This window comes from Python bivittatus, unplaced genomic scaffold (genome assembly GCF_059951505.1).
Source record: "Python bivittatus isolate LINGU-HERP-01145 unplaced genomic scaffold, Pbiv_v1 ctg000180_np1212, whole genome shotgun sequence".
NCBI lineage: Eukaryota > Metazoa > Chordata > Lepidosauria > Squamata > Pythonidae > Python > Python bivittatus.
In genome coordinates, this window is record NW_028277047.1 from 2988894 (window position 1) to 3002188 (window position 13295).

The 13295-nt window shown below is 50.7% G+C and overlaps 1 protein-coding gene across 1 annotated transcript; it reads right to left on the bottom strand.

The window, feature by feature from the left end:
- Positions 1 to 2568: 2568 nt before the first annotated feature.
- Positions 2569 to 3880, bottom strand: DPM3 (dolichyl-phosphate mannosyltransferase subunit 3, regulatory). Its single transcript, XM_007436663.4, has 2 exons — positions 3775 to 3880; positions 2569 to 3043 (listed from the first exon to the last, which is right to left on the bottom strand). Exon 2 carries the CDS (start codon positions 3037 to 3039, stop codon positions 2758 to 2760), a length of 282 nt encoding a protein of 93 aa, XP_007436725.1. The 5' UTR covers positions 3040 to 3043; positions 3775 to 3880; the 3' UTR covers positions 2569 to 2757.
- Positions 3881 to 13295: the final 9415 nt, after the last annotated feature.

Genomic DNA, 13295 nt, shown 5'->3' on the forward strand with positions numbered 1-13295 from the left:
CAGCTGGATGGTCTTCGGGAGCCCGTTCAACCCTTAGATGCTTTCATGCTGCGAGAGGGGAAGAAAAAGGTTGAACTTTCCTGAGCAGGGTATCCGGTACGCCAATGCACCTTTTGCAAAACAGGGAGAGAATTGTACATTTTAGGAAGGACTGTAGGATCCCAGGCCCTGGGTTCTGCCACGAAGCGGAAATCCAAGTCAGGCCAAAATCCTGTTGGGCCTGAACGCCAGAGACACCGAGTCACGCCCTCCTGTCCTTGAACCCACCGGTCTCTCCAGAAAGAACTAATTGTTTCCTTTGCTAATTACCAGGTTCCTTGGCTTTGCCACGCCAACGTTGAAGGTGTTCGTTAAATAAACCCAAAAATCTCGAATAGCCTGGTTTTTGAGAAAGGGACGGCCCAGAATCGTAGCCGATTTATCGGACACACCCCAAAATATACCCTTGCGTGTGTCCTCGGGTACAAAAGGCAAACCGGGGTGTTAAAAGAAGGCATAAATATTTATGGATAGTTCTTTGTTTGGGCAGACAACCGGTGGAGGAAAAAATCACGCCATCTGCTTGGCAGGAAAGGCTTTAGAATCCCAGCTTCAGAGGTAAACTGCCTCTGAACATGGAAGCTCTTTGCTTCAGTTTATCGTACCCAGCTTTTTGACCAGTAGGAGCCAGCGATCTGTTAGTTAAAAATACGTGGCAACGTTCAGCCCCAAAGTAGTTTAACAACCCACAGAGAAACCAGAATCAGATATTGAAAAGAGATCAATGAACACCTTAAAATTAGGACTGGCCCATTCAAACCCGCATCGTGCTCCCGAAGAGTCGCTTGGGGGAAGGAAGATGGGGTGGCGGGTTCTTCTAACTTTACAGTCACCCCCACTTTGCAATTCAAAAGCACTTCTCACGTAACCTGACTAGTTGTTCCCACAGCCTTTCGACTACAATTCCCCTCTTGCCCGACCAACGGGGATGATGGGCGTTGGACTCCTGACGCCTCTGAGCCCTCCTGAGCTAGAAGAGGCTGTGGGAAACGTGCATCGGCCGGTGTGTGCACACGGACGTCGCTAGCACAATGATCTCACACGGGTGTGTGTTCAGCGTGGGCCCTTTCGTTCTCTGCTTGTGGCGTGCCGTTTCGGAGTTTACCTCCAGTGTTGGAATGTGGCCGTTTGTGGCTCTGTTTAGTGTGGGAACACAGTTGTTGGTTTAGGGTATGGTGCTAACCAGGTTGTTACAATAAACCATCATATGGCTTGTTTGGGGATAGCATGTTCTGTGAACCCTAGAATTGTCATTTCTTAAGGGTTAAGGCAGTGTTTCTCCCCCTTGGCCACTTTAAGATAGGTGGACTTCAACTCCTAGAATTCCCCAGCCAGCATGCTGGCTGGGGGATTCTGGGAGTTGAAGTCCACCTATCTTAAAGTGGCCAAGGGGGAGAAACACTGGGTTAGGGCGTTGTGTGGACTCTGCCCTGCAACTGACCTGGATGGTTTGGTCCCCAGAGAGTTTGAACGGTGCATCTGTTGCAGGAAAAGGGGTTGAATTAAATGACTTATTTCCTCCGTTCATCTTATCCTCTGAATCATTTGCATCCTGTTTCAAGGCCCTTGAAAAACACCCTCCCCTGTCTTGTGGCAGGGAGTTCCACAAGTTAATTTCGAAATACATGAAGAATGCTCGCCCTGTCCGTTTTTTGTCCGCCTCTCCCGTTGCATGAACCAAAGTTCCCCATCTGTATTTGAAACCGAAAAGACATTGTTTGGCCTCGTCGTTCCGGCCGGTGAGATCTTCCGGGTGACGATGGTTTCCTTTTAGCCTGGTTCACATATTGTGGCCTGTTGGATAAACCCCCATGGGTTGAGTGACACCCCCCCCCAACCTGCTCAACCAAAAACTTTGTTTCTTCCGTTCCCCCATTTTCTGGGGTTGCACAATATCCCGAAACACCAGCTAACGAAGAGAGGGATTCTAATCTCAGCTAGTGTGTGAATGCAAATAAGGTGTGTGTGTGTGTATGCAAAATTTGTCGCCAATCTGGCACCTACGCGGCAAACTCAGACTGCAGAACAATTTCGCCCGTGGGGCCGCCTGCTTGTTCCAGTCAGATCCCACCCTTCCCCATTCAGAAATGAAATGTTAATTCAGACCGAGCAGCAGAAAAGAAAATCTTGTTTAGTTCTACACTCCTTCATCGTTGCCACATTTCTACTACGAGCGAAAGGTTTTTCCCTCTCAGCACCTTGACGTGGAAGTGCTTTTTGCTGACTTGCTTGATCAGGGATAAGACAATTACTTTGACCAAATCCTGGAAACCCTTTATGGGCTTTTTGCTGAAAATGGATAGAATTAAATTCGTGATTTTTGGATTTACTGATTGAAAGGGGTTGGCTCTGGGAAGAAGTGATCTAGGTAATGTAATTTCAAAGGGGAAGGAGGGATATTAAGGCTGTAACTGGGAAAGACGATCAGGGGTCACTTCCTTAAAAAAAAAATCTTTCTTTTCTCCCCCCTCCCCCCATTTTCTGCACTTTCTATTTTTTCTTTCCATGTTTCTTCTCTTTATTTTTCTTTTTTCACTTAATCTGATTTGGTATTCCTGTTTAACATTTTTAATAAAAATTATTTGGGAAAAAAACAGCAGCTCTCTTCTTTTTCCCTGGAATGGATTCCCCAGTCGGTCCCCACCCCAAAGCGTTCAATAATCGGCCATCCGTTGTTTATCGTCCCCACGTCACTTCTGTTCCCGCAAAGGCCCTGGATCAAAACTTCATGCCGCGCCGGGCAAGGTCGGCTCGGGCCTCTCGGATTTGCGCCTGCAGCTCGAGCGATGCCGCCTGGCAGTCGTTGAAGGTGGCCAAGCGGTAGCCGACGACTCCCAGCGAGTAACAGCCCAGCGTCACCAGCAGGTATGTCGGCAGGGCCCACAGCACCTGGTACCAGCTTGGGGAGAAGGCGTGGAGCCCCACAAGGTCCAGCATCAGAGCAGCCCAGATGCCACCCAGGAGGGCCAAAGATCCAAGCCACTGAAGCAGCTTTGTCATGATCCTGCGGCCGGAGGAGAGAGAAGACAGCGCAGATTGTCTCACCAGCTGAGATTGGCAAGGAGGTGCCCAGCCCAGTCTATTTAGGAACGTCTCTGCAAAAATTAAAGAATTTTCTTCGCGAGCCCATGCCATTTTTTTTTTTTTGCAGCCGGGGGAGTGCCCCAGTCTCTCCCCCCCTGCAAAATCTGGGATCAACTCTGGGTATAAAAAAATATGCCAGGAAAATATGCCAGGCAGAGAGAGAGAGAAGTGGGGCTTTTTGGACTACAAGTCCCATCCACTCTTGCCATGTGCCTGGGCAGATGGGAACTGGAATCCGACCTCTGAAGGGCCAGGAACTTATCGCCAAACGGAAAACTCTGCAATCCTTTCCTAATAGCGATCACGGTATTTATTTTTATACAATCTTAATTATATCTATTATTGTAGCTGTGCACCTCCTAACAGCGACTATCCATTATCACATCTTTATTATTCTATTTATTATTGCTTGTGCATCTCCTAATTGCGATTATGTATTATTATGTCATTATCGCATTACGGCTATTATCCTAGCGGCGCATCTCCTAACAGCGAGGAATGGCTGTCATGCTTTTATTCCTACAAAAACCAGCGCCAGCAAGCAAAAGAGGAGGCCCGCCCACCCAACTGTTTGCAACGAGTGCAAAAAGCTTCCCCAGGGCCGACCCGCAACCGCCGACCCCCGCCAAGCCCCCCATCCTCACGACCCACCGATCCCCGCTTTCTTCCCGGGCGCAGCGAGGCTTCCCCGTCCAGCTTCCGCGGTCTGCCCGTCGCCCGCGGTGACGTCACTGGCCGCGCCTTCCAATCACCGCCCCGGTTGAGCGGCTGGCGCCGGGGAGCGGCGCGGTGCTCGCCGGGAGTTGTAGTTTTGTCCCCCTTTTAAAAACTGGTTAGGTTTAGGGGAAGGGGAAGAGGACAGGCAGCTGCTTGAGCATGGGCAGAGGGCTGGCGAGGAGTTGCTGCGCTTTGGGGGGGTTGCAGAAGGAAACCTCCCGGGGGCAAGCGTCTGCCTTTTTTCATTTAAAACTAACCCTCAGCTCTCATGCAACCCTGTTGAAGTTATATTATGCTATGTTTTCTATGCGGAATCATGAGAACTGGAAGCTTTATCATAAATATTTTCATTTAAATCTGTTGTCCATGCAGAACCATGAGGACTGGAATCGTTATGATAAATATTTGTATTTAAATCCGTTGCCTATGCAGGACTGGAATCTTTATCATAAATATTCCCTTCACTATGCATGCAAAACGTGAGGACTGGAAGCCTGACATTATTACTTGAGGAAGGGCCATAGCTGCTGGCTTTCTGGTTGGCTCCGTTTCGTGACTTGGCATAAAAAGCACACTTTGGGTGTTCCCACACCACATCCCTCCCCTGCCCTCGCGCCCCGTGAGAGCACAGAACCATGAGGACTAGCATCTTGACTTCAGTTTCTTATATGTGTTTCCTTTGGTCGGGAAGGGAGCAGCCGAGAAACAGCAGAAGCAAACAGATCAAAATATCAGCGTGGCATCGAGTCCGGCCTTCTTCCCACGATGAGGACTGGCACCTTGCCTCCGTGGGTCGAGGAAGCGGCTTCCTGGGTTGACTCAGTTTTCTGACTGGCATCAGAGGCGGCGGGTCCGGCCCTTTCCCGTCGCCCAAGTGGACCTGGCCGTGGGTGCTGGGAACCAGCGGCTCGAGCGTTCCCACTGCTTTGCCAGCCGGCGGCAGGGCGGCCGCGAGGGAAACCCGGGCACTTTGTTGGGCACAGGAAGGCGCGGCGGGGGCTCCTGCGTGGGGACGCCCCCCCGTCCCCCCCCCCCCCGCGCTCCCACTGTGATTCCCAGGCAGGCCTTGTTCCAGCTCCTGGAATCAGTGCTCGAGGAAGGAGGCCCTTCTCTGGGAGAACAGGCGGCAGCGCTGGGCAGGAACCATCTGGTTTCCTCCATGTCCGGCCGAGGCCGAGATGGGGCTGGAGCGGAAGGAGGGGGTGGCAGCGGTGGGGGGGTGGGAGGGCGAGGAGCTGCAGAGGGGGCGGTTGCAGCTTTGCCGGGGTGGTCTTTGATCTTGTCTTTGGACTTCATCCAGATCTCCTCCTCCTTTTTCCTTCTCCTTCTCCATCCTCTTGTCCTTCTTCTCTATCTTCTCCTTGTCCTTCTCTTCCATCTTCATTCCTTCTCCTCCTTCTCCATTTTCTCTTTCTCCTCCATCTTCTTCTCCTCCATCTCCATTCCTTCTTCTCCATCTTCTCCATCTTCTCCTTCTCCATCTTCTCTTTCTCCCCATCTTCTTCTCCTCCATCTCCTTGTCCTCCATCTTCTCCTCCATCTCCATCTCCTTGTCCTCCTTCTCCATCTTCTCTTTCTCCTCCATCTCCATTCCTTCTTCTCCATCTTCTCCTTCTCCATCTTCTCTTTCTCCCCATCTTCTACTCCTCCATCTCCATGTCCTCCATCTTCTCATCCAACTCCATCTCCTTGTCCTCCTTCTCCATCTTCTCTTTCTCCTCCATCTCCATTCCTTCTTCTCCATCTTCTCCTTCTTCTCCATCTTCTCCTTCTCCATCTTCTCTTTCTCCCCATCTTCTTCTCCTCCATCTCCTTGTCCTCCATCTTCTCCTCCATCTCCATCTCCTTTTCCTCCTTCTCCATCTTCTCTTTCTCCTCCATGTTCTTCTCCTCCACCTCCATTCCTTCTCCTCCATCTCCATCTTTTGCAATCGCAATAAATCTGCCACGGTTCCAACAGTTGTTCCAAAGCTTTTAAAATGCCGCAAACGTCATTGGAGAGTTATTGTCCTGGCAAGGGAAAGGAATATCCGAAACCCATAACCGGCTGATATTTATACCGGGATCAGCCATACAAGCGTGGGGAAGCTTTCGGCTTTTCCGAGGCTCTTCTTTAGCGCAGACGTTATTCTTCCTGCTTTTCTCTTCTGCTGATGCAGAACTGTAATGGAACCTCCACGCTCAGGGACAGTCTAGCTTTGAGCTCCAGATAGTTCGTTTTTTCCTGTCGCCGGAGGCCTACAGTCCTATTTTACTGGTCTCTTGCTCTCTCCTTCGCCGTGGGACCTGGCCACGTTCTGGGCTGCACAGCAGCTGCCTGGAGTTCAAGAAACGAAGCTTCCCCCGCCAGGCCAGCATCTGCCGAGAGGCCTGTGGGATCTGAAGAGCTGGGAAAGAGTCTGTGGGTTCGGATTCTGCTTCGGGCAGGTTCGCCTGGGTGTCCCTCTGGGCATGCGCAGAGTGCTTATCTCCTTTCGGTTGAAAAACGAGACCTTCTGGAAGCTTGAGGGGGGAATGGCCTCCTCTTTGCAAAATCTGGGTGTCCTTCTCCCCGATCCAAAGGCAAGCAGCTGCAAGGTTGCTTTGCCTAGAAATGCCGCCTCCCAAACAAAGAGACGCCCGGGGCTGGCTTCTCCAAAACGCTGAGTCGGCAAAGCTCGCGTCTCCTCAGCCTCGCAGAGCAGGGTGTAAATTCCCCAACCCCGTCTGGTCTCCAGCGTGGCCGGCAGCGCCAGAGTGCCGAAAGAACGGGCACTGCCCTTCCCCAGCCAAACGGTGTGGCCACTCCAAAGCCCATCAGCCCCGGCCGGCCTAGGCTAGGGGTTCACCCCAGCGGTGTTTGGGAACCCTGCCAGGTCCGGGGAAAAGCTGCCTGAAATATTCTCCGAATAGCATAGTGTGTGTGTGCGTCTGTGCACGCACGCTTGGCGTGACTCACCCCTCCTTCTAAAGCACGAGTTTGCCCAAACAAATCAAACAATGGCTTATTACATTAAAGCGTACCACGCAGCAGATCAAACAGAGATTTGTTTAAAAGGAAGAGGCAGAATCGGTGACTTTGGGGTGATCTCGAGGGGTTTAGAAGCGGAGCCTCCATGCTCAGACGTAGCCTATCTCCGAATAATTGAATCACCCCGCAACCTTCCTGGCTCTGGAGTTTCTTTATTTGGGAAACAACTTTCTATCCTGCTGCAATTAAAAAACAGACAAACCGATTTTTGGCGGCGGGCGCAGAAGACATCATCCCGCTAGAACCTCCCGGGTACGATCGAAAAACCCCACCAAAGGCATTAACAATAGACGTTTGCAAAAGCATCATACACAATTTAGAAAGTGAAAAACAGAGAGGGCGGACGTCAAGCGGCTTTGCGGTTTTGAGCCATTTGGGAAAAACCGCTCCAAGATTCGGACCACCGAACCCCCAACAGCGTGTTGGTGCTGCCACGGAGAAGTGTAAATGTAATCTGGTGGATCACAATGTTCCCAAAGTGCAGTCTGGTGGACCCCCTAGCGCAGTCCCCCTAGCGTAGTGTGGTGGATCCCCATGTTCGTCGCCCCCGATCCCAGTAGATCATTGGCCAGGATCACCAGGATGAAACTGGAGCCTGTGGCTTCGAATCAGAAGGGATCTTGGGGGGGTCTCCTAGTCCGACCCCCAAGGGCAAGGCCCTTTCTCCTTGAGTTTGCTCAACTAGGATTGTCGTGAAACTGGGTGCAGGTGGGCGCGGCAGACTGAGTTGCGAGGTGTTTCATTGGGGTTCCTTGAATAAACCAGGATTGAGCTGGCCCGGGCTGCTGAACCATGAATGGTGGCTTAGAGACACCCAGAAACCAAGGGTGTTGTGCCCCTGCATGATGCATGGAGCCGAAAAAATTGAGGGCAACTGGTGTGAGTTTTCCCTGGGGGTTTGTGGCTTTTCAGGTGCAAACAGCAAGAGTCTTATTTTTAGGTGGTGGGTTGCAAAGCACAGCCACCCCCCCACCCTCAGGGCAGGGTGCCCTCTCTCTCTAAGCTTGGGGACGTCACCGCTTCAACCCTACTGACACACACCCCGTTTGCACCAACAAACAGACCCACACACGCCTGGACGTGCTCGAAATAGGTCAGGGGGGCCTGGCCGCAGACAAAACCCGTCTCTTGTTTCGACTGGCCCAGCTGATTCAAACCAGGGCGGGTTGGAATTGCAGATCGGAGATTTCCCCAGAAATTGAATGTTGCAAGGGAACCTAAGGATCACCTAGTCTGTCCCCCTGTTCCAGTCCGGGTTCAATGCAGGAGTCCTCTCGGCCCTTTCCATCTCTTCCCTGGACAGCCCTTCCAGTCACCCTAGAAATCTCGGCTCCCCTTGATTTTCTTCTCTCTTCCACGCAATCTGAAAGCCTGAAGACTTTCTGTCCTCTTAAGAGCCGTGCCAAAAGAGAGAATGCCAGCCGATGCAAGGTCTCTCTCCCTGAAAGAGCCCTCGGCGTTCCGCTTTGCATCTCCGTTTTCTGTTCAGCGAGACGATCTCCAGTCTGAATTCAAAGAAGTTGGCTTTTATCAGCAGGGCCACGTTGGGCAGCAGGGAAAGGACAATAGAAGAATATTCTGAAATCTGGGTGTTGTTGGCTCGCTTGCTCCCAGTACTAATTGCTTAGAAAAACATCTTTTCTCTCTTTCTGTTGCTCTCTCTTACTTTTCTCCTGCTGGAGCAGGTATAACCAGCTCTGAGTACCAGAGATTTGAGGACGATTTGCAGATTAGACAGATGAACAGTGAGGAAGGAAGGGAGGGAGCGAGGGAGGGAGGGAGGAAGGGAGGAGAAAGAGAACGAAGGAAGGAGAAAGAAAAGAGAAGGAGGGAGGGAGGGAGGGAGGGAGGGAGGGAGGAAGGAAGGAAGGAAGGAAGGAAGGAAGGAAGGAAGGAAGGAAGGAAGAAAAAAAAGAGAAAGGGAAGGAAGGAAGGAAGGAGAAAGAGAAGGAAGAAAGGAAAAGAAAAGAGAAGGAGAAAGGGTAGGAAGGAAGGAAGGAAGGAAGGAAGGAAGGACGGAAGGAAGGAAGGAAGGAAGGAAGGATAAAAAAGAGAAAGGGAAGGAAGGAAGGAAGGAGAAAGAGAAGGAAGAAAGGAAAAGAAAAGAGAAGGAGAAAGGGTAGGAAGGAAGGAAGGAAGGAAGGAAGGAAGGAAGGAAGGAAGGAAGGAAGGAAGGAAGGAAGGAAGGAAGGAAGGAAGGAAGGTTGGAAAATACAAATATAAGGCCCTGAATTTCTGCATATATGTGCTCAAGGTCACCAACAGCGAAAGATCCTGTGCCTCTCAGGAATTTTAAAAGCGTAACCCATAAGGACTAGTGACTTGCTTTTCTATTTTAGGGAAAAGTGAGCTCTGGGTTAGGCTCTCCCAGTATATACACAGGCTCACCTCTGCCAGGGGCAGGATGCAGACAAAGGCCGCTGCCGGGGATGTGAGCTGCGTGCCCATCGCACACCCAACCACATGCCCTTGTGAGCGTTAACATCGCTCAGCACCTTAGGCCCAGGTGAGACTCTCTCATCACCTGCTCCCTGCATCAGCAGGATGGGGGAAAGCCAAGCCTCTCCCTGGGAACGGAGTTTCTGCTTTCTGCCTAACTCAGCTCAGCGTCTTCGAAGTCCCCCTTCTGCGACCGGCATCCCTGCGCTCTGCGGATTCCAACTCTCATCGTTCCCCCCCAGCCCTGGCAGACGGGAGTTTTTCTCTCGAGATTTCTTGGGAGACACCGGGTGAGGAAACCGGGCCCTTCGGTGTGCTGTTGGCTGACGACATGGGCCAACCGCTGGGAAGCAAAAAGGTTTTTTTTCCCTCCTTGCTTCCAAAAAAAAAAAGTTTGTGTAGTGACTTGGGGCCCAGCCTCAGCTCGCCCCAGGCGAGTCAAACAAATTATTACTTTACAAGCCAAGCCAACCCCCCCCCCATCAAAACAGAGGGAGGGAGGTTATTGAAGCTGCTTTTAAACCCCAAGTAAATAAACACTCAACGCTCAGGCCTGTTTCAACCTGCCCAGTTCCCTTGGATTCTCCTGACCGTGCATACAGGTCTAAACACACATCGCTAGCACGTCGCCTGATTCCCAGAGAGAGAAAAATGATATTTTGGCTGCCTTTCAGATCCGATGCCAGAGCTGTTGGCGCGGTCGCCATTGTTTCCCCAATCTTGCAAGGCACGATTGATTTTCTCTCTCTCTCTCTATTGATCGGGGTCTCTCTAGTTTTGCTTTACGGTGGGGTTGACTCCTGGGAGGGGACGTTTGGCCTTTGCTCCCCCCTTCCCCGCGGTGACATCGTCTGCCCAAGCGTTGCAAACATCTGGCATGCCCTTTGGGACCCCTGAAAGAGCCGGATGGGTCCTTGGCGATGCCTCCCCAAACTCTGAAACGAAGGCTGGGTGGAAAAGAGCCCGAACTCAGCTGCATTTCTGAATCAGCCACTGCCTTAGGACACAGAAAAGGGGGGGGGGATCTCAGAGTGCATAAAAACCCGATGCATGGGGGGGGATGGAAAGTGGTCGCCCTCCCCAAACATCTTTTTTGCCCTTGGGTGGGTAAAGAGTGCCTCTATTCTATTACACTTCTATTCGGACCATCTTTGAACATCTCTTTTCCTCCAGGGGTTAAAATATGGATTTTTTTCCCCCCTGCATGCCCTGTTGGGTGGTTTCAAAGGAGCAAAGCAAACTCTTTTCCCCCCGGTGGTTTTAGAGCAACACAGACGACACTGCAATTGTGTAGAACAGGGTTTCTCAACGTTGGCCACTTTCAGATCGGTGGACTTCAACTCCCAGAATTCCCCAGCCAGCCATGCTGGCTGGAGAATTCTGGGAGTTGAAGTCCACACTTCTTAAAGTGGCCAAGGTTGAGAAACCCTGCCCTGGACCTAGCTGGAAACATGCCAACCTCCTTTCTTTATTAAAAGAGTCTTTTTTTAAAAAAAAAAAGCAATAGATACATTTGGGAAGTGCCCAAGGAGGGGAAGTTTTAAATATAATCGACCTAGCCATTCCAGATGCACGCTGCAAAGTTGGGGGCCCGGCCACCCCTTCTTTGCTCCCAGCTTTTTTTCGTCGCAGTCCAACCTCTGGAAGTGTTGAGTTCCCAAACGCTTTAGGGATCTCCTGCTCTGCAGGTGGAATCTGATCTGCCCGCAAAGGGGCAGGGAGCTTCCACCCCAGAGGCTGAACTCTCCCTGCGTTAGGGGTCAGGGCAAAGGTGACCAACGTCCCTTGGAGCGCTGGATTTTTGGCTCTACCTGGACAGGTTTGGGGCCAGATTGAAACAGGGAAGCCGGCTTCATCTAGCCACAATTGCCCGGGTTGGAAATCAAGCAGGGACCTGCGTCGTCTCTTCGTTGGCGGAAGCATTTGGTTGGGGTCGTGGTGACTTGGGGTGACCCCAGGCCTTGCAAGAAGCGAAGCAGAAGCCTCGGAGGCTGATCCCTTCAGTGGGATCAAACGGCCCTTAATGGTCAAGATCCTTAAGTCGTTCCGACTTCTTTTTTCAGATCATCCGAACTCAGGGATTTATTTGGAGGATCCAAGAGGGGATCTCTTTGGGCTGGCTTGAAACTTGCGAAGAAAATGTACGTGACTTCTTCATTTAGGGCTTTTAGATGTTGGGAACCCTGGGTGGTTTAAATAAATGCACCCACACACCTCCCTTAACACCTTGCTCTTAACCACTGTCTGAGATTCCCTTTTAACCAGGACGAAGGGGCGACTTTAGCACATCCTGCAAATCGAGTAGTAAATTAAAAAAAAAAGTCCGATCTTTCCTTGTCCTACAGCGCACCCTGCTGGAGATCAGGTTGTGGCGCAGGACTGAGAGAAGACTAGGTAGAGAGCACCCATCATCCCTGGCCGGCCCCGTCCCAGCAGCAGCTTTGGGGAGGCTTCAGTGGCACTCACTGCTCCACAAGATGATCATGTATGGGATCTCTCAGGATGGATTTGGGCCAGTCCCTCTCCCTCAATCGAGCCTACCTCGCAGGATGGTTGGGGTGGGGGAATCAGAGGGAGTGCCGCCTTGAGCTCCCGAATGAAAGGCCAGGATATAAATATGGTATGTAAAAATGTATACTTGGCCCAAGGATAGTAATTTTCTGACGTTTTCCCATCTGGAGAATTCAGAATTTTGCATCCTCTTTTGAGCCGTTGCCCAACCGCAGATAATAAAAATGTGCCTCTGTGCACGCAGGGAATATATTGAATTTGTAGAACGGTGCGTTCTCGCTGGCCAAAATCCCTAGCTGTCTTGGGTTCGAATCTTGCCTCAAGTCATGCATTGGGCGGGTTTACTGAGACACCCCGTTTCCTAATATCCTAGCTGTGCCCGGCTTTTTACGAAATAGAGATCCCTGCCCTCGCCTCTCGGTGCCAAGGCTGAAAAGAAATCAGAATTTACCTTGGGGTTGCTTTCGGTAAGACAGAAAGGCCAGGCAGTGAATCAGAAAAGATTTGCAGGAAAAAAAAAAGTGGATTTTGAAGACTGGAGATTGAAAGGATATTGAGGAGCAGGAGGGTGGATTTATTTCGAGAGGCAGATCCCGACAATCAATCAATCAGAGCAAGGGAGACTGTGCAGAATTGAAAAGAGCAGGATTGGGGGGGCGAGGGGGACACTTCACTAGCAGCGTGGGAGAAAATTGGAGGTCGGAGGGCTCCAGGAATGGAAGGAAGAGACGGGAAGAACTTGCAGCCACTCCTCTTGTGCCTCATGCTTTTAATGAAAATTTAAAACCGACATTGAGGCGAGTGTCTAACATACCTCTGGGTCAAAAACCTGGTTAACTATTCTCCAAAATGTTTGTACGTGCAGCTCGGCTGTGGAAAGAAGTCTGGGAAAGTTACTAGCTGTGGAAATATGTTTATATCTATATATCTCTATCTCTATACATCTAGATCCGTGTTGCTCAGCTTCAGCTGCTTAACATGGGTGGACTTCAACTCCCAGAATTCCCCAGCCAGCATGCTGGCTGGGGAATTCTGGGAGTTGAAATCCACCCCTCTTAAAATGGCCAAGGTTGGGAACCCCTGGTCAAGACAGATATCGATATATATCGATATATTTTTATTGGCTTATTTATAGCCATGGCTGAATTTTAAACAGAAATAGTACATCGGATTTATTCCACAGGACTCGCTTTTTAAAACAATGATTAATTTTACTCAGCCAGTCGCACTGATGTCATTGAAAGTCCAGCAAAGAGCTATTAATGTTCTTTCCCCACATCAGTGCTGTTTGCCTTCCCGACGTGTATTATTTTATTGCATCAGACAAATGCTCAACTACGTCACATACCCTGTTCCGTTTTTCCTGATCAGCCTCCTGCTCTTTTCCCTTCCTTCTCTCGGGCCTTTTATTCTAGACGATAAATCCCTCTCCATCTCTGCAGAACGCTAAGCAGAGCCTAAAATAAGACGGCCGTTGGCTTCAAAGCTGTAAAAT

Excerpts from the sequence above, each read along its gene's own strand:
- DPM3 (XM_007436663.4), bottom strand. The coding sequence starts at position 3,039 with ATGACAAAGCTGCTTCAGTGGCTTGGATCTTTGGCCCTCCTGGGTGGC.